This window comes from Rhea americana, unplaced genomic scaffold (genome assembly GCF_003343005.1).
Source record: "Rhea americana isolate MKP2758 unplaced genomic scaffold, rheAme1 scaffold_2, whole genome shotgun sequence".
NCBI classification, from domain to species: domain Eukaryota; kingdom Metazoa; phylum Chordata; class Aves; order Rheiformes; family Rheidae; genus Rhea; species Rhea americana.
In genome coordinates this window covers 6234785-6258912 of record NW_028186149.1, presented here as the reverse complement: position 1 = coordinate 6258912, position 24128 = coordinate 6234785, and the positions used below count along the sequence as shown (strand labels likewise).

Here is a 24128-nt window from a genome sequence, read left to right as displayed (position 1 = left end):
AAGGTAGTGACTGACTGCTATCAATTACTAACAACCACAATTTAGTCTCTTCTCAAAAATCACTTGTATGCTTTCACCCTTGAAATTCACCTCACCACTGAAACATTCGCATATACGTAATTCCTGAAAAGTACTGTCCCTATGCAGAAACTTTAGCATTTGGCCCCAAATTTATTATAGCTAACTTTCATATTGTATTATAGAAACAAAATCATATGCAGTGAATTAAAGCAAAATATCATTTTTGCTAAGCATTTGTGCTAGTTTGGTGATAAATCATTTTAAAAAAATATTGCAATACTTGGGACTTCAACAAATGGCTATGATTTAGTGGACTCATTCAGGATCCAAACTCTTGAAGACAAAGAAAGAATACAGAAGGAGGGAAAGGAAGTAGAAAATCTCCCCAAACCCTTATATTATTTTAAATCCATACGTTTGTTTTAAACACTACACCACAGTGACCCTGAAAAAAAAAAAAAGTTTTCATTTTAAAATAACATATTTCATCTTTCAAATTCACTACAACCAACAGTAATTCATAATACTTTAAAAGCTTTAAGATCCTAAACTACTCTAAAAGCTTTCAACTTGAAAGCTTTCAGGAGTGTTACAGATACAAATCTCAAAATGCAGCAGGAGAAAATTAATTTTTTGAATTAAATTTTTAATTTTTTTGTTCCTGCTATCTTCTCCCTGTTTTTTCCCGATTATATTGATAAGGAATAAGGTATATCAGCAAAAAAAGGTCTGGACCATGAAATAAAAATGTAACATAAATGTGTACTGACGCTCTTGCCAACCAGGATACCTTAACTACTCTGTCCCACATTTATAACCTCATATGTTCTGCAATTTCCCTTTATTTTTAAAGATCAGGTCATGTTGCAAAAAGTAACAGATTTACAAACGTTTTTATGAGTAACAGCATATAAACTCAATTCCTGGTGTTTCTATGGTCATGTTTTTCATACTTTACTCTTTTTGGATAATAGGTTCTCATGAAAATATTTAGTTCTGTAAAAAACACTTGCTTCAGGGTTTTTTTGGGGGGATTGAAAGGGGGTTGTTTGCTTTTATTTTTAAAGACAGGGATTAGTAATCTGATAATCTGGTCAAAGCAAGCCATTCACTGTTCACTATTTTCCCACTCCATGGATTACATTCATCTAGTCAGGCAGCTAACAGTTCACAAACAATACCTGAAACTTGCTAATCCAAATCACTAGCTTAAAACTTGTAAGAGCTAGTCAAGAGTTTTCCAGCTAAATGTTTTTCAGTGGGGAATGCTGATCTGTCAAACCTATGCTTTAAGCAGAAACATACGTACCCATTTTGGCAAGGACAGAATTTCTACTCAAAATGAAAATAACTAGACTCATTCCAGAATGCCTAACACACTAGGAACTGACAAATGTATTTTTCCCTTTCTGATTCTCCAGGTTTTTTAAATGTATTTATGTTTATAAATAAATATACTTACAGAAGAGCCTTTCAATCTCCTGCAATAGCAAAACCTTATCAAGATACGGCAGAAAACAGGGATTTATTATTGCATTCCTCAGGGTCAAAGCCATAGTCAACTGACAGTAAGATAGATCTCCCTACAGCCCGACGTATTATATGCAAAGTAGACCAGCATTAATAGAAGAAAGATGGAATCCCCAAATTATGATAAAGCAGTAGTTAGAACACTGTGCTGGGTTAGAGAGAATAAATACGCAAGTCCATTCTTCAACATCAGAGTGGCCAGGGATTTGAGTAGCAGCCAAAAACATACTTAAGTGTCCCAGTCACTGGACAATCTGTTCAGATGTTCTTCTTTCCCCTGTTCTCATTTAGAAGTTTAAAAGCTTCATGCTCCCTGGGTTTGTGCCAACAGAAAGTAAACCTTCACAGGACTGAGAAACTCACACAGCTCTGCTGACAGATAAACTACTGAAAGGAGATCAGAGTGCAGTTGTCTTTCATAATAGTAACCAAAGTAGTTACTTGTTCTGCAGTAATACTTAGGAGGCCAGTAACGAGCCAGGACCCTTAGAAGTTGTAAAAATGCAGATTAGGCAGCCATTCTTCCCTGAATCTTGTAAATTAAGTAATGTGTTTGGCTTTTAYAGTAAGGAAATTACACATCCAGACTGTCCCAAAGTTGTCACACTAACTTTCAATCTCTCCAGCTCATTGCTGGATCTCATCATTCCCCACACTGGAAGGAGAGGGCTGTAAGCATCCTTGCAGAGGCATGAAAAAAACAAAATAAAAAAAAACCCTCCATTCTCTGTCCCACTAACTCCTTCCACAAATGGTGCAGAGAATTGTAATTTAATATTTAATTTTTCCCTTGAGCATGGAGCAGTTTCACCTATATCAACTACCCAGCAAACTGGTACAGCTACATGCTTTTACTTTTAGATGGTAAAKTGGACAAAATAACACTTGCTTCATTTCTTTCAACTTTTAATTTGAAAAAAGTACATTATGACATTATTATAATGAACAAAATTCATTCCAACCCTGAACACAGAGTAAAGAATGAATGAAGATAAGATATACAGAAAGATTTAAAGAAAAGATGATACAGATTGTGAGAATTCACTCTCAAGTTTCAATTATTTGCATGAAAAAGAGGTGAAACAAAGCCTGTATTCCAAAGTTGTGGAGAACAAGCAAAATCCTATTCATGCTATGCTTATTCCCAGGGAAAAAAATGGAAAACAGAACTTCATAGGAAAAGGGCTTTTATCCTCAGCTGTAGAGAGGGAGATACTTTTGTTCATCTCTAAGTGGTTTATAAATTAAGTCACCAAGTACCTGTGCTGATTTTTATAAATTATGGTAGCTTCTGATGTCAACAGAATTTTGACTCAACATCAGCACAGCGTCTGTCTCACCACATCCTGTACAACAGCATGTGCAAGATCTTTGCACAAATTTGAGCAGCTGTGACTGATTAGTATTCAGAATGAATCAATGGAAAAACAGTCTTAATTTAAGACATGAAAAAATTGCAGTTAGCAAAACTATGCCTTCAATACTCGGACAAAAAGAACTAGCTCATGAAAGTATATCATGCCTTTTTGTTTCCCTAGACTTACTAGGAGTTTGGAATTGCTTTTTAAAAAATGCTTATGTTTGAAGACAACCGAAGTTCATTCCCTTGGAGCTCACATTCAAGACAGCATCTTAAGAGACATCCTTTGGTATAAGAGCATATGCTGAATATGGACCAACAGGCAACATGATTAGCAAAAAAAACTGAGAAATAGTTGTGCCCCCTACAGGATTCTGCACATCTCCTGAGATATCCTGAATTCCTAGAGCTTTGTGGGAGATGCACAGCCTTTTGAATCATTAGGATATCTTCTGTACCTCTTCTTGTTGCTAAACCATAGCATCAACAACACTGAGTTACTGAAACACTAAATAGAGACCAATTTAGGTTTGCTGAACAACAGTCTATGGACAATATCCACTGCTTATTAGTATGCTTTGTTTGGCTTGTCCAAATAATGTTGGCCACACTATCTTTTCCTTATTGCTGAAAAACCATTCAGTCAGTATGTTTTGAGTAATGTAAGTGTTATTTGGGATGGTTCTCACAATATAGGGGTTGAGGTGGCATTCATTCGTAGTAGCTGCCATTATTATTGGAGTTTTTCTGTACTTTAGGTAACGAAACTAGGACGGATTTTTCTGGTCTGTCATGATTTATCTATCTGTGGAGCCTGGGGTTTGTATGGTAAAGAAAGTATACTACTTACAGGGAGTGGAAGCTAAAACATGCACATCTCAAAATGTGCCTGAAGGGACTCGGTATTCTACCTACTTTCAACAGTGAGGAAAAGATTGATTTTTGGAAAGAAATGGCGTGAAGCTGGATAATTCAAGTCTAGTTCTGTTGAAAAAGTGTCTTGCATCTCTTTACTCATCTGTTAAACAGAAGAACAGAAGAGCACTCAACTTGCTACTAAATCTCCTTTCATGCAAAGGATGTCCTATAAGAAAATTCCAGAGAATGAACACAGACTCCATTGCATAGACCCGTATTTAAGAATAAGAGTATTTTTAGTATTTTTCCATTTTTTGACCACTATTCAGGAGGAAAAGACTTATAAAGAAATTGTTCTTACCTTTCCATTTCAGTTGTTACTTCCAAAGGCATGTTAATTATCCTGTTGATAAAAGCTATTCTGCTTAATAAGAATAGAGTTTCTGATCCCTGTGATCCATCCTTCTTTCCAGTTTGTCCTTCAGTTGCAGAAAGGTACTTGTTTGATAAATCAAGCACTCTTTTTGAAAACAAGTTGATGACTGTGTTTTCCTCTAGCACACCACAATCAGTACTACTCCATCCTGGCAACATTAGTGATATGTGTTTTTCATTTGACACAAGTCCAAAAGAGACTGGACATTGAAGTCTCAAGATTTTTAAGTAGCTAACACAAAGATTGTCTATTTCCTTATCTACACCCCATGGTAAGAGACATGACAAAAGCAGTTTAGCTGTATCGGTGATGTTCACATCAATGTTTCCTAGTGGCTGCATTCTATTTTTTCTTGAACTCTTCATTTTTTTCTGTCTTTTCACACCACCATTTTCTTCTAAAGGCCTAACTGCATTATCTCGATGGACCTGGTTTGCACAAATAGTATTTACTTGCCCATCCACTGGACATACGGAGCTAGCAGTTTTATTTCTTTTTAATGTTAGTGACCTTTTTTCAGCAGTACTTTTGGCTCTTTGTAGAGTGTCATAGTCATGGAATGAATTTGATGACTTTAATCCATTGAGTTGAGATAACAGCAGAATTTCAACAAGTCTTCCCGGATCAAATAGGAGAACATGAAAGTTTACATTGTTCCATTTTGTCTTAACTGGTAGAACAGTAAAGGTCTGTTGGACATGGCGAGCATCAGTCAGCTGAAAGAAAAATACTATGTGTTCAAATATAAACCCATAGTATGTTCTAGTTTTCTAGAGTTACATATGAAAAAAGTCAGATCTATTAATTCCATTAACTTCAACTTAATTATCTTTATTCATTTCTCAGACAGTAAGGAAACAGGTTTTTAGCCCTATCATATAAAGGCATACACATTTAAATACTATAATCCAGTTTCTAATATCTTTGATTATATAGTCATGCTATTTTTGCTAAACCTCAAGCAAATACTTCTTCTGCTAGGTCTCATTTCAAACTAAAACTTTCTTAAGATTCCTTCAAAGAAAGTATCTGTTTTCAAAATATAGCTGGGAAACAAAATCTCCAATGATGCAAAATTCTTGCAAACTTTGAGAATCTATATGCCTTATAGCAGCAGTTTGAAATGTGTCCAAGATAAGGACTATGCCTTTTGCCACCTCAAAACGTGCAAAAATAGTTTAAAATTACAAACTTACAAGTCAAGTCACACATGCTTTGTCAGAACCAATAGAGAACTTAAACAATTAGACCTCCAGTTATAGAGTTATGCTGCTTAAACGAAAAGTGCTCAGAGAGAAAACATTTACTACAATCATTGTGATCATCTGACTCAACTCTGTGCCACTGTATTTACAACCTGAATCTTTCTACAATTTCCCATACTACTATATCCATTTTAAAATCCATTCAAGGCAACAGATTTGCATTTCAGTTCCACATCCTGATGCAATAACTGTACTGGAATAAATACAAATGTCAGTGATTACTGTTGTTAATGAATATCCAAACAAAATGGTTTACAAATCCTTGCAGAATCTAGCAGAACTGCAGAGCCAAAACCAGCTACAATTACTCACAACTTTGGACTGATATATAAAAGTACAATAATAGTAACCTAAGCATGATGAACAACAGCACAGTGTCAGTAGTTGCAAATCAAGTTCATAATTAAAGTTTAAATATGTACCTAGTTTTATTTTTTTAGTTTCATTCTTTGAATGTTTCGAACAAGAGTATATACCTTTTAAGATTACAATTCATCTTGATTTGATCAATATTCCAGGCATAGGGTAGATTAAGCTCTGAGGAGAGAATCTGTTTGGACACCTTGAAAATCGACTCCTTTTACAAGTATCACAGATCTTACCCACAAAAATGCCCATCAAAAACATCTATGCTTGACATGAGAACCTGAGAAAGATTTTTGCTTAAGTGTACAGAAAGAATACAATATTTGAGAAGATTCGGACAGAACCATAGCCTCTACTAGGACATAAATTCTATAGATTAGTCTTCCTTTAAGTAGAACTTGTAGAAAGAAGGAAAGAGCAAGAATACATGAATGAATAAAAATGTTTACATAAAACAATCTGATAAATGCAGGACACATGCAAGTGAGAACAAGATCCTAAGCATGTAGACTGTAAAGACAAGGAATTGTAAAGATAGGGAAATATCCTAACAGCTGCAAGATAGACTTTGGAATTTCACTATATATGGACCCTACCACTTACTTCCTTTTACCTCCGTTTCCAATTTAGCATGACTTCCTCAGGAGACGCTCTGTTTCGGCCTTTTGCACCAGCCAAGTTCTGAGACTCTAAGGGGAGGAAAGGCACAGCATGTTCCCTCAGATCCTGTATTCCAGTCAGGCTCCACTTCGGTACTCAATTCCCTCTAAGTCTGTGAGTTCAGAAGAACATTGCACATTCCTGCTGCCCTTCTCTGCATATAATGCTCTATGCCTGTATACCTCCAGCAACACAGACTTAGTAGGCTTAGGAAAACTGAAAGATCTTATTAATAAGAGCCCAATAAAATACCGACCTCTTTTGCTGCTTCCTTTTCTTACAATAAAAAAATGAAACCTACCTACCACCTAATGAAGAGACTGCAATAATAATGCTGCCAGTACTAAATTACAAATACCCTAAAAGGATTAATGCTTTTATATAGCCTAATTTCCTCATTTTTAACCTTCAAGATGAATTCTGATTTTTAAAAAGGTTTGAAACAAGCATTTTAAAGCAAAAATTGAAATATTTTATAGATGTTAACTCTTGGCATAATGAGCTTTTCAAAGTTTTTGCTTTACTACAGAAAATGTTAGACAGAATCATAGAAATCACAGAACTGTTCTCTAGAAAGCTTCTGGAGGTCATCTCACACCTGCTTGACACACATTCATACCACTGACACTTTTAGGACACTGTCAGTATGAGAAAACATGAAAAATGTACAATTTATTTAGAAGAAAAATCCTAATACTTCTCCATGTAAATAAAGAGCAATTAAGAGTACTCTGATAAATGTCCATTGCAAAGACAAAAGCAACCTAAATGAGCTTGCAGAAGAGCAGCTACCTCTTCCCACTGCAATAATCACGTCTTACTACTAAGGGGCACTCCATGAACATACTATGAGAACCATCCAACAGGAATGTTAAGTTATGAGATGGTGATACAACATCTATCAGAATCCTGTTGCACACTTTAAAGAGGTATCTTTTACTTTCAGGGGAAGAACAGAGACAAGGCAGATACTCCTCTTGGATACTTATGCCCTTATCCTAAAGCACTTAAGAACCATATGCTATGTCCTGCACAGGCCCATGCTCTCAGCACTTTGTTCATCCTAGCCTTTTCACCCTTTACAAGCAAGAACATGTCAGTAGAAAAACAGCATCAAGAAGCAAATTTTCAGCCCAGTAGTGCTTTTCCAATAAGGCAACAGTGCCAACTTCCACATCATGAAATTATTGACTTGGCTAGATCATTGCTAGTTTTAATTCTTCCTTGTGATAATTTTATTAGAAATATTTCACTAACATGAAGTAGAAACTGTTTCTGCTGAACACAATCTGATCTTTTGAAGATGACATCWGCAAATAGTGGTAAACAGGTTAACAGCTGGATTCAACTTGAATGCAGTCTTAACTAATTCATCTCCTTACCTAGCTCTTTTTACATTAGAAACTGATTTTATAGGATTAACTATCCTTAAAGTGTTAAGATTGTGGTTACAAATAACGTAACATTGAAAAAAGTTTGCCCTTCTATAGCCTGTAAGTTATTTGGCCTATTTAATTTGGGATAATTATATAATTSGGCCTTACATTATTTGGAGAATGATGTTCCTATCAGATGAGGATGTGCTCTAAATACATAATCTTATTTAAAGATCTCCATAGGGAAACATAAGAAAGAGATTAGAACTACTTGTTCAGGTCTTCTTTCTATCCTTTTCCTTTTTTAAAAAAATAATATATTATAGTTAAGAAGTAGGATTATTTTAATCTTCAATTATGCCATTTCCTAACACACAGGAAGCCGCCCATGGAATGCATACACTGGAATTCACAAGCTAGCTTTTGAATAGATATAAATAGAACCTATTGTTACGATTTTGCCTACCATTTTCATTTTCTCTGTTCAACACATTATTTAGTTGATTAACATTTGGTAAATCTTTAGGAAAATCACCATCCAGATAAAGGAAAATACTGTGACAATGTCAATCTGTTGATGCATCTAGTGATACTATTGTTCATGAAGTCACAATAAATGTTTATTGGCAATATGAAAGCTTATTGACATTTATCCTAAAAGCAGCTACCAAGTTATCTTAGTTTTCCGCCATAGGCATTTCATTCCAATGAAGGAAGGTGGGCATCTCACCATTTCAGAAGATAGTCACATTCTTTTCCTAACTTAAAATTTTAAGTCTTCTATGTTATCACTGATAAGACCACAGACTTCCTGATATCCCATTGATAGACCTTCCCCAATCACTAGTGTTCCACCTACTGTGATTAATTAGCAGTGCAATCAGGAGGGGTTTATTTATTTATATTACATCTTCTGGAAGCTATTATGAAAACAAATAGCAAACTGWATGACCATTCACAATCACACAACTTCCATCCATCCTGATCCTCCTTCATAGCTTCACTTGTTCACTGGTTTATTAATTTTAACCAGATTTTGGAGAGCTGATCTGTGTGTTCTTTGTCATTGTGTACAAGTATATGAATCTGAACTGTCAATACAGGTTAAAGCCCCAATACACTTCAGTTGTAAAAATAAGCAGAATGTGCTATCTCACTCTCATGCATCACTAGTAGTAAGTCTAACAAGGAACCTTTCTGAAGGATGCCTATAGCATCCAAGAAAGCTTAACTTTGGTAATAAGAAAAATCATATTTTTGTAGTAAAACAAGTATTATCATGCTTAGAGCTAGAAACAGATTTTCATAATCATAATACACCTTATCTTTTTTTTTTTTGTTTTAAAGCGAGTAGGAATTACTTTTTAATTTTATTTTGCATATCTATATATTGTTTCAAAATCAACCCAATAGCAACATCAGCCATTTTAAAGTATTTGCTAGTACCTAACAGACACCGATGATCTCACAGGAATTTAATATTTAACTCTAACTTTTTAATTTAAGCTTTTCCAAAGCCCAAAGTAAAATAGCTTACTATTTTTAGAATCAACAAACAAAACCCCATTTGAAGCTGAATAGTTCAGTAATGAGACTAGACATCCCATGTTCAAAATACTGCCATTTGTGTGCTGGTTCCATTCCTATTAACAATTCAGCTCAAAATATTTATACTGCTTGGAAAGATATGCATTGCTCGATAATGCTTTCTTTGAGGCTTTCACCTGTAAGCTCATAAAAAAAGCAAGTAGTCTGGCTACAGACATAAATTAGTATCAGACCTCGAGACTCACAAATCTCTTGAGTATGATCTCTGATTGAACCAGAGCAGAACTGGCATTCTGAATCCAAAGAACAGGATTCAGGGAGATTCTGAAACAGCAGGCTACACTCCATGCATGGCAATTTCTACCTCTGTAACAGCTCTCTGCTTTGCTGGGGAAGGTGTCTGAGCCAGGACAAGATAAAAGTCAGTGCAACAAACTCAGTTTACGTACCTTCAGTGAGTCCTTCAGGCAAGYAATCCACTCCTGCTTCATAATTTGCAAGTCTGATCTTCCCCTTTACAAATCTTTACCAAATCATCTTAGCATCCAAAGAAAATAATCTTTTCTATAGGAGAGGGAAGAAGGGGCAAGGTGCGGGAGGAGGGGGAAAGCATCCTCTTCTTTGTTATAGTCCCCAAATACATCAATTCATGCTACTATCTTTAAGAGGCTTAAGACAGACATACCACATAAAAATTTCATGAGAAGTACAATTCAAATGTTATCTTACCTGGCTGCCTTGTCTCTAAAGACCCTTTCCCACTGGGATCTAATTTTTCCTGGGAACTCTATTGCACTTAAAATACACACTTCCATTAGTTGGCAGGGATTCCCATATTTTTTCAACTCCTCATATATATGCACTTTCTCCACACACCAACTTTCTTTACTAGATGCATTCTATTGTTGGTTTTGTGCTAAAAATGGATTTGACAAGAACAGTCTTGACATTCATTTTACATAAAGGAAATAAAGTGGCAGAATCACATGGGTGATCTTAGAAGAAAAATCAGTCTCAAAATGTACTTACAGGTCACTTCAATACTACTGAAAAGAAATGGCTCAGTTTGCACTGCGTGGGCAGTATCCATTTGTACGTAAAACAAGTCCTAAAGATGTGTCTCTTTTCCAGACTTTTGGCCTTCTTTATGTATTGTACACTCACTTTATCACAAAAAAACCAATAGCATAAAAAGCAAATATTGGCCTTAAAGTTCCCAGTGCCTACAGCATGCTATATATAGCTTTAACACTAAATATTCTGCTGATTTTAATCAACTATTTCCTTTAATTTTAGAAAATTCATGGGTTTCAATTGCCTCTCTTTACAGCCCCTGTTGAGAGCATGATTTACTCCATCAACATGAAATTCAAGTCAGAGAAAAGATGAGCCTTCTCCTTTCTCCACTCCTTAGCCCTCATGCAAAAAGGGTCAAAAAATGTTAAGATAAAATTGAACAGCTTATTCTTGAGTTAAATTTTGATCAGATTTTGAAAGGGCGTGAGCTTAATCAAAGCTCCATCAAAGGAGACTAGAAGATGCATTTACTAAGATCATAAAAGGATTTTTTTAATGTTCTCTTCATATTCATCTGAAATTTTTGGCAGCTTTATAGTTTTTTTTTTTTTTAATTTCACTGCCATTACAATATAGGCTCTTAATAGATCACCTTAATATATGCCCAATAAAACAGAGAATTCAAGTACACAATAGAAGTCAGCTTGACAAATAAGCAGTAGACCTTCAATCTTATAACTTAGTTTATTACTAGCTATACACATAACAAAAATCTGCTAACCGATCAACTAAATAGCACCATCCTATTGGGTCTGCACATATGTATGCATATGTGAAGACATTCTGTGAAAAAAGGACACATACTTCACCATTTCACACAAGTATTTTTAAGCAAAGAGAATGTAGTCATAAAAAACACTAACTTACAGTCTGTCTTTGGAAGTTTCTTTGTATCATAATTTTTGAAATATTAGAACTAACTTTTTTAGAATACAAGATCACTATACCTAGTGAAATTAATATACATTTGCTTTCATCTTCTCATATCATTTCTGTAACCTTAATTATAAGACAAAACAAATCCTGCAGAACATGTAGGTTTCAATCATTTACTTGTCAGTACCTCTGTGACAATCAAAAATATCCTTATTAGTCTTTTTTTCTTTTTTTTTTTTAATGAAAACCTGAAAACCTCAGTCATAGACATGAGTGAAGGGGGTGGGAAAGGTAGGATTTGCCACCTAAAATTTATTAAGGACTAGCAATTTTCTAAGTCTCAATCATGCCAGTCACTGCGATGTCAGTGGACATTCAGAGCTCCTAGCTTCTCTCTGAATCTGGTCCCATCATTTCTCCAGCTCTAAGCTCGTAAAAACAAACRTGTCACACATGGCTCCTTGTAAAAGCACATCAACTACCCCATCCCATCTCTCACATTTACTTCATGGAGCTGGAAGAATCACTTTAACTGGAACAGCTACATGGCTACCTTATCTAGGGGTCTTAAGGATGAACTTATATTTCTAAATACAGCTTGTTTCCATTCTACATGATGCTTTGTCCTTAACTGGCGGGAAGCGATAAATATTTTTTGATCTGGAACAAATATATGGAATAGCTCTGTAAATGACTATCTGCACAGACCTTTTACTTTTTAGCCCCTCTAAMAAATACATTACATATATTATACATAACACGAAAAACAATTATGTTAGGGGACATGTTTGCAGGACATATCTTGCAAAAAATATTTTGTAAAATATGAAAATTTTTAACTGTCTCATGAAATTGTCTCACAAAACAAATACATAAACAATGCACAGAATGGACAGCACAGTAGAAATTAAAGCATTAAATTTATTTCTAAATCCTCTGAGCCCTGGGTTCCTGGAGATAGTAGTCAATAGTAGTTTAAAAAAAAAAAAAACAGATTGCCTCCTTGAAATGTGCTTGGTGGACAGCAGCTTGATGATTGGCAGCACAAATAGAAGACAAACGAGAAAGCCTTCAATCTGCAGCTGATGCACAGGAAGAACATGGGGAGCTGAGTTTACAATAGAGAAAACATTACCAAGCTAATGGCACAGGCAATCATTTGACCACCATGCATCTCTGATAGCAGCAGGGCATCCATTTTCAGTTAAGTGTTAGAGTACCTTTTTGCTTTCTCTGACCACTGCAGGGGTAAAACAACCCCGTGCGTGAAACCCACTGACTGGTAATAAATTACTATATTGGATACTTTTTGTTTTCTTTCAGCAATGACTTTACTGTGTATTCCTGCTATCATTACCAATTAAAGTGGAGATCGCGTTAGCAAGCCATATCTAACTGCATATCAGTCCCTATGCTCCAATTGCTTCGGCAAGTATCACAGGGTCAAGAGGCTCCTTTGACCTGTATCAGCTAAGTCTCTCTGACCACTCACTATTTGAAGCAATCTCAGCTGAACAGATGGACACTTTTGTAGACTCTATAAAGCTTAGAATATAAAGATAAATGAAATTGTGTTTTGGGCTTCAAACTGGTTTATGAGTATAAAATATTGCTGGCAAGTTCCAGAAAAATCTCTGATTTCAAATAGCACATCTTAAATCTATCCTATGAATACAGCACCTCTTCACCTACTGGTAAATTGTAGTTTTTTGTAGAAACTTAACAAAAAACCTTGATACAATTTACACAGCCAGTTATCACAAACTTACTTCTGAATTTTAGAAAATCTAAGTTAATTATCTTAACTGGTTAAAAAAAAAAAAAAAAAAAAAAGAGCAAGAAAATCCAGCCTTTCATCATGATGCTCACAGATAGTAGTGTAGCATACTTCACATGGTCAAACAAATCATTCAGTGGAGGAATACTAAACCAGTAAGCTATCATAAAGTATTTGGAGAAGGCTCTGACCTTCATTTCCAGTTTCTCTGATCTTAAGGTTTAATTCTTTTTGAAGATGTCACAGGGCAGGGGGAGGGAGCCTTTGCTCTTTAAATTACTGCAGAAAGATTTAAGTCATAAAATATTTCATAAAAAGCAATTGTCATATTCCCTGAGTGATGCTTTGAAAAACTGGTGACAATCAGACATACACATGTCATGGTCATACCATCATATTTATGCATTTATAACTGAAAAACAATCTCTCATTGTTCAAAACCACCATTGAATGGTCTTTCATATGAGCTAAATCACACCAGCAGACCTACTTGGTTAAGTTCAAAAAGTAACAAGTGTTACATAGGCTTAAAGTTTGGGGTTGAAAATATCTGAACAAATTGGATAAATCCATGGGATGTCATTTTTTTTCCAAGCCTGACTCAGTATTCAACAGAATAAATTCAAGATGCAAAGTCCTATCTGCATCATTTTGCAGAAGACGATGGATGTTTCATAGTGATACCATCCCAAGACTTTCTCTAGTCCTTCATTCTAATACCACCTCAATTCAATCATTCATCCCATCCACAGTAGTTTCACTGACAATAAACTCACCATTATTTGCAAATGCATAGCTTATTTTCTTCTCTAGTTGAAATGATAAATAATTCATAATATGGGCAAAAAGGCATTTGTTTAATAAGCAAATAGTTACAAACAGTAGGGATACAACTGAAATAGCTCTTCAACATATACACCATCTCTTAAGGATTCTGCATAGGGAGAAAGAATGCAAGTTATCAGCCATGGTCTCATAAAGACCAGAAACACCTTCTCATCCAATAGAGCCCTCTATAGAAAAACGCCACATACACTCTCCTGTATTTGCCCCAGCCTACCTCTTGGAGCCTCAGGATCMCCCGAATTTGCAGGGCAGTTTCTAACACTAAAAGTAGCTAAAGCCTTCCAAAGTTGGCATAGGCAAGAACAAGAAAAGGTTGAAGGCTTACCCCCTCTAAAGCAATGCTGGCTTTCCACATAGAATGAGGCTCACAGAGTCAAGGCATTCCCATAGTGGAAGCCATTCATACTGCTTAACTTCAAGTACTTCACTGAGTTTTCTTACGAGGCAAAGGAGAGATATAAGATCTCCTTAAGTCTGTGCGTGTGGAGGGGGGGGAGTGGAAGGAGGAGAAGATATAGTGTCTAAATCTCTCTCAATCACTGGAGAGGCATTCTTCTTCATTAACTAAAAAGGACTCAGATTAATTCCAGACAACTTTTTGTATCTCTTGAGGCAACTTCACAGGGCGCACATGCCACAGGTGCTCTCTCAAGTCAGTTGCAGCAGACTAGCATCTCCAGGTGTTGGTTAAGATTTTTGGACAGCCTTAATTTTTGGTAGCAAAGGCAGGAATAACCTGGGCCTCACCTACTGTTAGGCGGCAAGGGGGCTGCTTACTGTTCAGTAACTTTGAATGCTCCCCCTTGCTGCTGTCTGTGGTCTACACCCACATACTGCAAGTAATTGTCCCACAGCCCCCTTTACTGTAACTTTTCTTCAGTTCAATAAGCGTTTTCTCTCAAGTCACTATTTTGTGTTTTTCTTTTTTCAGAGAAAGTAAACAAATAACTTCATCTACCCTTTATAAACATCAGTACCTGCATACAAAAAGTGTCAAATGGTTGCGTTGATAGTGGTGTCCCAGTTTGCTTTCACAGGCCAGTTCACGTCTGATCAAGCCCTCTCAATTTGTACAATGCAGTCCCAAACAAAAATTCTAATTTATGATGATTTTTCCATATGAATTGGTTTAAAGAAAGTGCACTGAACGTACTTTAAATTTCTTTCATTATATTGATCATTACAACAAATCTGATTGTACTGAAGATGTCCAAGTCTGAACTGGAATCCACCTCCCACACAAAAATGCCTACAGTATTTTTTTTAACCTTGTATCAATGTTTGCCTGTCAATTTAACTGCAACTTAAGTGGAGGTAATCTCTTCCCTTGCAACACTAATTTCTCCCTTTTTCTTATCCCAGTGGAGAATACTAGTCTCTTCACAGCACTTTGACCAGTAATCAGAGCATCACTTTTGATAACTCTGTGGCAAAATGAAAGTAATTAGGCCAAAGAGGCGCCTTCAAGCTCAAGCTGTGTGAGGAAAGTAAGTACAAGTAGTACAATGGACCGATCAACCAATAAATCCACCTTTTTGTATAGAACGAAAGACCAGTGGACAGGYGGATTGCAGGCCAGATGAATCTACTGGGCTCAAGAAACTGATAACTGCCTAGGGAAAACTGTTAGCACAGAACACTTACTGCAGACTRGTATGAAAACTAGATGTTTCTCATCCTTTGTTTTGATGTTCACACTAGTTCTCTCTCCATTAAACATGCTGAATTTTTTATTGGATTAAATGTCAGTGTACATAAACAAGTGATTCTGGAATACCATAACACTACCGATATCAAAGAATATTCTTCAGATTAATTTTCAACATTAGACAACAAATCCACATTTTTTTCCACAAAAATATTTGAATATGTAACAGCATGAACTTTTGCTTTGCTCTAGAATTCAACTTACTGTCTGGGCACACTATCTGAAAGGTGAACCTGAATACAAAGTCTGTGACAAAGTCTCTTCTCTAATTTTATTAAAAAACAAGTATCAAAATAAACTGCGGATCCATTCATCTCAAACAAGACCTATTTGTCTTTTACATTACAGACAGCCTCTGCACCATGAAAACTCTGGAGGGAAAAGTAGTGTACAGGTGTTTTTATACAAAAACACCTAAAGTCTTACTAACATATATTTAATATTTGAATACTATTTCTACTTCTTCATACACTAACTTATCTGGAATGCTGAAGTAAATTCTCTAACCAAAAGAGAAACATCTCTAGGATATATAGTACCCACAGGTCAGTGACAGCCAAAACATATAGGTAAATTTTCAATTACTTAGGAAAAGTTTCCAGCCTGGCTCAGCACTTATGAAGAAATGCTGGAATCTCTCACATGCGTTTTCCAAGTCATCAGCTACACAAACACTACCACAGCCATCCACATGGTACAAAACTGCCTYGTGGATATGGGAACTTTATACTCAGTTGCTTACAGGATGAATGAACATTCAATTATCTGTGAGACTAATGCTGCACTACTAAGAGATATTGCCAATATGACCATTAAAGGAGGTTAAAAGCACAGAAATATTGTTTTGTGCTATAGAGGTTTGGTGGATATAAAAGTTAAGTTACCAAAACATGGCTGGTTAACTCCAACTGAAACCATGTATTTGTCCTGGGCTGCTCTAGTAGTACATTTCTCACACTGAATTACAAGGATTTTATGCTACATAAAAATATAAAAACTACTAGACCAAATCAAACCTATTAGAAGTGGCTTTCTCTTAAAAATCAACAACAATGTGGGATTCCTTCTCAGTGTAAATCACTCCCAAAATAAATAAATTCTTTAATATTAAAATACTACTTGCCCAGAAAATTCTGAAATAGAAGAAAAATAAGTGTAAACTGTGTAAGAAAAACTCTAAAAGAAAGAAAAGTATCTGTGTTTCAGCAGAAATTGGCTGTAGAAAGTTATCAGCAGAGTTCCCCAATATTCAGTCTTGTGCCAGTCCTTGGTATAAAAAGATATAGGTGTCAGAGGAACTTAATGGCACAAGATTTGAAGACATTCTCAATACAAGGAATAACCAAGTATCAGACAAGAAATATGTTTTAAAAAGTCACAGAAAGAGGAGGGAACTGCATGACTGCTGAGGTATGTGGGAAGATGAAGAAGTTAGTAAGAGTTGTTAGTTTCAGTAAACAGTTCCTCAATGTAAAATAGTTCAATAATAGTTCAATAATGACTTTAGATTTATTTCTAGTAGAAGGCTCCTGAAGCAGTTCCTTAGCTTTAGCACAGGATCCGATTAGCTGTGTAGACAAGGAAAACTGAATATTTTAAGCCACCTTCAAAATAATGTCACAGAAAAAAATTGCAGAAATATACATAAAAATTGTCTAAAGTGTTGTAACAAACAGATAGGCTTATTTAGATGCCTTGCAGCCTGTGTTACTGTTTACATCTGCACAAGTAAATTGTGCTAAAGGATCACATCGCTTCCTTTCACTTGCTGCATTGGTGTAAACAACAGAAAGCACTGAAGTCAGAAATTCTTGGCTTGAGGGACTGATTCAGAAAGCTACAGTAACTTTCAAAGTTGATACGTAGTCCATGCTATCAGTATCTCTCAGGATGAGGCCTTTTAACCAGCATCAAATTAATCTCAAAGGGCAACTACTTCATTGCAGTTACGTTACCATGTTGGTTCCTTGATAATACACAACTTAAATTTCACAGAAAACATTCTATTGAGCTGCTTTTTAATTTTGAGTCAAGGGAGATACATATGGAGGTCTTTCTCTCTTTGCTCATTTTCCTGTTACACTTTATTACCTTAGTGAATACAGCTTCTGAGCACCAATCCCAGTAAAAGCAAAGAAATACCCTGGAAACACTACAATAAAGATTATCAACGTGTGGAAGAAACATTCTACTTTTGTTTTGCTTTGGTCTTAAATTTCTGCTTCTTACAAATGATAAAATCTGGAATTCCTCATAGTAATTCTTTAAATATCACAAAATGAAAGAAATGAAAGGAATTTATGGCTAACCCAACATAGTATATGGTACTGCTCCTGATGTATTACTGATAAGCATTATTTGTTATTTGTACTTTTAGCTCATTTTTACTATGCTATTCGTTTTTCATCACTGAGATTTAACTAGTAATATTTTTCTCCAGACTTCCATTCAAAATTTAATTTTTAACTTACATCCTTTACCTTACTGAAGCAAGTAACTTCTGTTCTCCTACAGTATGCATTTGTGTTTTGCTTATTTTGTGCAGCAACCTAACAAAGTTGATACTAATTTTATTTACATTTTATTGCTTAAAGCAAGAAACAAGCAGATATGCACTTATTAAAAAAAAAAAAAACAGGCTTTCCATCAAACAAGTAGCTCAATTTCAGAAGCCTCCTGCCTATACAGGTTTTGTTTAGAGCAGAATATGTTATTACATAAGTGAATAAGAAGTGGTTTAGAACAAATAACACTGGTTATGTCAATTTAAAATGTTTAAAGGTATTTAACAGGTGTTAGAGTAACAGATACTCAACTACTCTAGTCATAATTATTTGTAAYGACTGCTTAAACCAAGATGACCTCTTACAGATCTTCTGTGAACTCCTATTTAGGTATTTTGACACTACTTTTTATATCATGTTAATGCGCTATTAAATATTCAACGATCAATATTCTGAAGTTGGAAAGTGAAATATTAAGCAATAAACATATCTAAGATTCCTGTAATTGTTCATATGCAAATATATGTTTCCCTCTCATCTTTGTCTTGTCTTATCCACACTGATATGAAAAACAGTAATGACTGTTTAATCACAATATTTAAATCACAAAATACCAGTGCATGATAAACACATTCTCATCCAAGCACTTAAACTAAAATACTGGTAAACTTCCTAAGGTAAGAGGCTACTAGAGCATCAGGAAAACAATTCCCAGAAATATCCAGCTTACGTGGATCAATGAAATCTTCATATGAACTGCTGAAGCATTTTTTCTTTAAAGTAGTCTTTTACACAGCCCCAATTTTCAAAATAACTATGACTTAGAAGTATAACGAGTGCTAGTTCAAAAAAAAAAAAACACCATAAGCACAATCTAGTGTGTAGTCTATTGTAATTAAGACCAGTGATTCAATACCTATTGCTACTGGCCAGGTATCATAGCAACCCTGTGTCAGTGRATACTGCTAGAAAACTGTTCAGCCCCAGCAAGACTATGCTTCAGGAAAATCTACAATGGCACTACAGACTGTCAACATCTATGGGGGTTGTTACAGGGAGAACAATAAAGAAATCTGCTTTAAAAAAAACCTGCTTAGAAAATTGACAGGGATATGACAGGAGCAATAAAAAAAGGAAAAAAAAAATACTGGTAAGAAGGAAAGATCATTTCTTGTCATTAGTCACGTAACTTATACTTCCATATCCTAATACTTATCCATAAGCTAGAGAGTTGAAATAACACTGCATTGCTAGTGCTTATATTCACAAAGTACTCTCTCATTGTTTACTAAAACTCGTGCATCATTTATCACCTGTATTAATCTGAAAAAAGAAACACAGCAACTTTTAAAATAGTATTTAAATTTCATACATAAACTCTAGATAGTCTCGTATAAATCTGCAAAAAAAGAAAAAACAGGTTACCATGAACAAGAACCCAATATTGATTTTTCTGCGGTGCAGTAAAGCATCTCCATTCTATTTGGCTGCTGTCAAAGCCACTCTTTAACAGCTGGAGTCAAATTGCACTATTTACAGCAAGAGCCCTTGTCAAGTGGACCATAAGTATTCTAACAATACACTATTCAAATGGCACTTTGCCACACAAATTGCTGACTTGATGAATACCCTATGTCAATGACTAAGGCCAATATAAAAGTTTCATTTTTATGAGAGGTTTTACATTCACATACTAAGTAAAGCTTTCCTGAAGCACTATTAAGCTATATATTTCAGCTCTTTTGGCTTGAAAATAATTAAAATCTGCTTAAATATATCAAGGGAATTTGACAACATTAATATGGATCTTGTGTTAACTGCATTTGTCACACTCAACCGTTATTGGTACTCCCACTGGCACGTGCAGCACAATAAAAGAATTAAAATGGCCAAAACACCATGAAATCGAAGCATTCTGCTTTTGTATCTGGTGATTTACATGATGACAAATGTTTTGAAAGAAAGCCTTTGATGCTGGACTGTTATGCCAGGATATTTTTCTCCTTTTTTCTAAGGATAAAGGTACTATAACCTTTCAGACATTTTGTCTTAAATATAGTGATAATAACAAAATAAAGTAACATTAAAAATGTAGAGCTGAACCTTGTTTGCAGTCTTCACGGAGACTGTATCATTGTACGCAATAAGGATTACTTACAAGTGTAAAACCCACAGGACAGAACACCTACTCTTAACTTTCTATTACATAAACCTTTTAAAATTGAAATCTTAAACATTCTATGCTAAAATGTTAAGTCAGGAGTTAAATGAAGAAAAGGGAAAAAATTGATATCCAGTGCTTTAGAAAAAGTCAGTCAAACATGTGCTGGTTATTTTTTAGTAAAATAGAAATGTTTTAAACAATATAGCGATGTTCAATGTCTAATATACAATTTTTCAAAGAAACAAATTGATAATGAAATTATGTATGTATACACAAAGTCTTTAGTTAATCTAAAAGTTCTGTGTTAGTTTCATCAGTGAGGTCATTGTTCACAGAAAAATAGCATGAAGTGCTGAATCTCCTGATATCCATAGAATTACCAATAATTTCATGCAATCGGATTTCAGGAGACTAYCTAAAAACATTTTAATACAACAACCAGAAAGAGTCAATATAGTACTTTTCAAAAAGTTAAAATGTATTCTGAATAAGAACTAAGAAAAATGATGGAGTTCGTTACAAGTCTCTTATAGTGTCAGCTATAAAAAGCCCTAGAGCTCTACACTCCCTTGGTGYAGCACACATTGGCTTCTTGGAATAGCATTATAAGGGGGCCCTCCATCGTCACAGTTTTGCTAGGTTACCTACACATTATATGTATAGCCCTGGCCTCTCACATCCCAATCTACAAAGCATGCTCTAACAGAGATGAAAGTGGGAAAAAGTGCCAGCCTGTAAAGGACGAAGTTTTTTTATTTTACTTTATTTTAAAGTGGCTTTCCAGCTGCAGATCTTCATATGGAGACATATGAAATATTTATTAGAGTATTAGACAAAATTAATGTGACTACAACAATGATAAAAGAAAGAGTGAAAAGAGAAGGTGAAAGAAAAGCTCTTTCAGTAGTAACTATTAGACCTCCCTATGACTATCAATTTTCTTTCAATAAAAAATATCTTTATCTAGACAAGATAATTCACAAACAAAGTTTAAACATGGAAATAGGTATCTTATTGCAAAATCAGAACAGTTGAGGTATGTTTGATCAAGTAGTATGCTATAAATGCTATTAAGACTCCACTGCCACGCTACTGTGACATTGTTTTCAAATTAAAATTATAGTAATCCACAAAGCATATTAAATTTCCCATTTCATAAACAACCAAAAGCTAGTTCCTCGTATTCCATGGGTAGCAAATTCTTTCCAATTACTTTGGCAAATTCATAAAAATTTCAATTACTAAAACTATGTTCCAAAGAAAATGATTAACTTTTTTGTTGTTCCTCTTCTAAAATACAAGAAACTATTCCTTTTAGTAAAGTAACAGTGCAATCAGATTCTGTGTCAATGACTAACTCATGCACCATCTGCCCCACAAGACGCTCAGCAGGATTATGCTCTAATAAGACTTTTCAGCAAATGGCATCAAAAAACTTTAGAAATCAGACTAAGGTTAGTCAAAGGTCGAAGACAAACAAAGAGCTAAAAAATCATCAGTTTGAACTCAAAGGTATATTTAAATTTGCAAGTACAGTAAAGAAAAAAGACTAGAAGAGTCAGAATTAGGATTTGGATTAAGCTGTGCTTTATATCAGACTGCATTTTGGAAAAATAGTTTTTCAGGCACTACAATTAATAAAGTCAAAAAGTTAAAAGGCTAGGGAGCATTCAAAGGCTGTTTTTCATGCACTTGTGATTTAAAGGAGGCTTTTTCTTTTTATCATCTCATACTTGCAAGAAGGTATTTACAATCTACAGTGTTGAGGATTAGTGGATGTGACTTCTGCTGTTATATCGCAAAGAACAGAATTCCCCAAATTCATTAATAAAAGTGATAGACATGAACAAACAATGAAGTCCCATTCTTAAGATATTTTATTATGAAGAACTCAATGAATACACTAGGTCTTGATAGGCAAATCAGGTATTAGAAAAAGGCATGTATCATTGCATTAGGAAGACTCTTGCCAGCACRTCAAGGAAGGTGATCCTGCCCCTCTACTCAGCCCTGGGGAGGCCTCATCTCGAGCGCTGTGTCCAGTTCTGGGCTCCCCAGTACAAGAGAGACATATGGAGCTGCTGGAGAGARTCCAGCGTAGGGCTACRAAGATGATCWGAGGGCTGRAGCATCTGCCCTATGAGSAMMGGCTGCGAGAGCTGGGCCTCTTCAGCCTGGGGAAGAGAAGGCTGAGGGGGGATCTGATCAATGTCTRCAAGTACCTGAAGGGAGGGTGTCAAGGGGACAGGGACAAGCTCTTTTCAGTTGTCCCGTGTGACAGGACAAGGGGCAATGGGCAGAAACTGAAGCACAGGAAGTTCCGCCTGAACGTGAGGMGGAATTTCTTCACTGTGAGAGTGACGGAGCCCTGGCACAGGTTGCCCAGAGAGGTTGTGGAGTCTCCTTCTCTGGAGATAGTCAAGGCCTGCCTGRATGCAACCGTCTAACACGCTCTGGGTGACCCTGCTGAGCAGGGGGGTTGGACTAGATGATCTCCAGAGGTCTCTTCCTCTTACTGATTCTACCATTCTATGATTATCTTGCAGCCTAAATAAGGTAATACATACCTTATTGAATTTGAGATTCTGTTAAAATTGTGATAGTTTTAATAATTGCTTTTACACGTAATGAATGCTTTCTACATGTTAACAAATAATTAATAGATGTGTGTGTGTGTGTGTATTTTTAAGGTACAAACAAATAAAATGGCTACTGCATTTTCAACCTTTTCATTATCTGGTACCTCTGCACTTGCTTTTTCAGCTTTAATAGGATATTAACACCAGTTTCACTAGGAAGTTTACTTCAACCTCCCCTTCCTCCCAGAAAAATCACATCTTTTCTATTAGTTGCTATTATTTGCCTTGATTACTTCTGTGAAAAACAAACCTAGCACTGTCTGATTCCAAATCTCTCCCAAAGAGCATGATACCTGTTTGTGACACAGCATCTTATAAAGAAACAACACCATCCCCCTTTTAACCATTGAATTGCTGAATTTCACCACACCAATATAAATGAAGACAGACTCTCACACAGTTCTGCAGCRATGTCCAGAGAAAACAAACATCCAACAAAAACTAGCACTGAATTACAACAGAAACCTGCACTTTTGCAGAACGACAATAGGGGAAAGGCCAATGGCTTAGAGCCGTAAGGTGTCTTTTCTAAAGGCTTTTCCATCTCAACTGATGAGTTTAATTTTTCTGAAGGCACTTGTTGATAGATGCAAAATCTAATGGCAGTCACAGGCTAGCAGCATAAGGAAATAGAATTTAAATGCAGGTGCCAAGGCCCTGAGAAAAGTCTTCTAAGATAACCTGCTGATAGCCTTAAGTAATTCCCCCATCTTCCCCATTTGTTTTGGGAAACAGAGTCAAAGCCACAAAAATTGAGCTGAAAGGACCAAGGCTTTACAAATTTAAAATCAAGTCGCTGCATTTTTATACAGGTTTACATATCAATAAAGATGAAAATGTGAAGAATTTGGATCACAACTCATTGGTCCTAAATTCTCTGCTCTTCATTCTTACCTTATCAGATGTTTTCTCTGTATGAGTAAGATTGCAAGAGACCATGCCATGCTTGTAAGAGCTAGAGGGTTTGTATGCAGTATCTTTATTCCTTTTGGAATCTTGAGATATAGGAAGCGGAGTATCTGTCACTAAATATTCTGAATCTTCACTGGAAGTAAGAATTGCTTTTGCTGTTTCACCTGTTTCATGTCGTTCTAGTGTACCTAGAGAAAACACAGCA

General features: G+C 35.6%; 1 protein-coding gene across 1 annotated transcript in view; it reads right to left on the bottom strand.

The window, feature by feature from the left end:
• Positions 1–24128, bottom strand: part of WDR72 (WD repeat domain 72) — a 115865-nt gene that overhangs the window by 55206 nt on the left and 36531 nt on the right. Inside the window, exons 13-14 of the mRNA XM_085303706.1 lie at positions 23906–24111; positions 4131–4921 (exon numbers count right to left, since the gene is read on the bottom strand). Of these exons, the coding sequence (XP_085159832.1) occupies positions 4131–4921; positions 23906–24111 (997 nt within the window). The remainder of the gene's footprint in view (positions 1–4130; positions 4922–23905; positions 24112–24128) is intronic.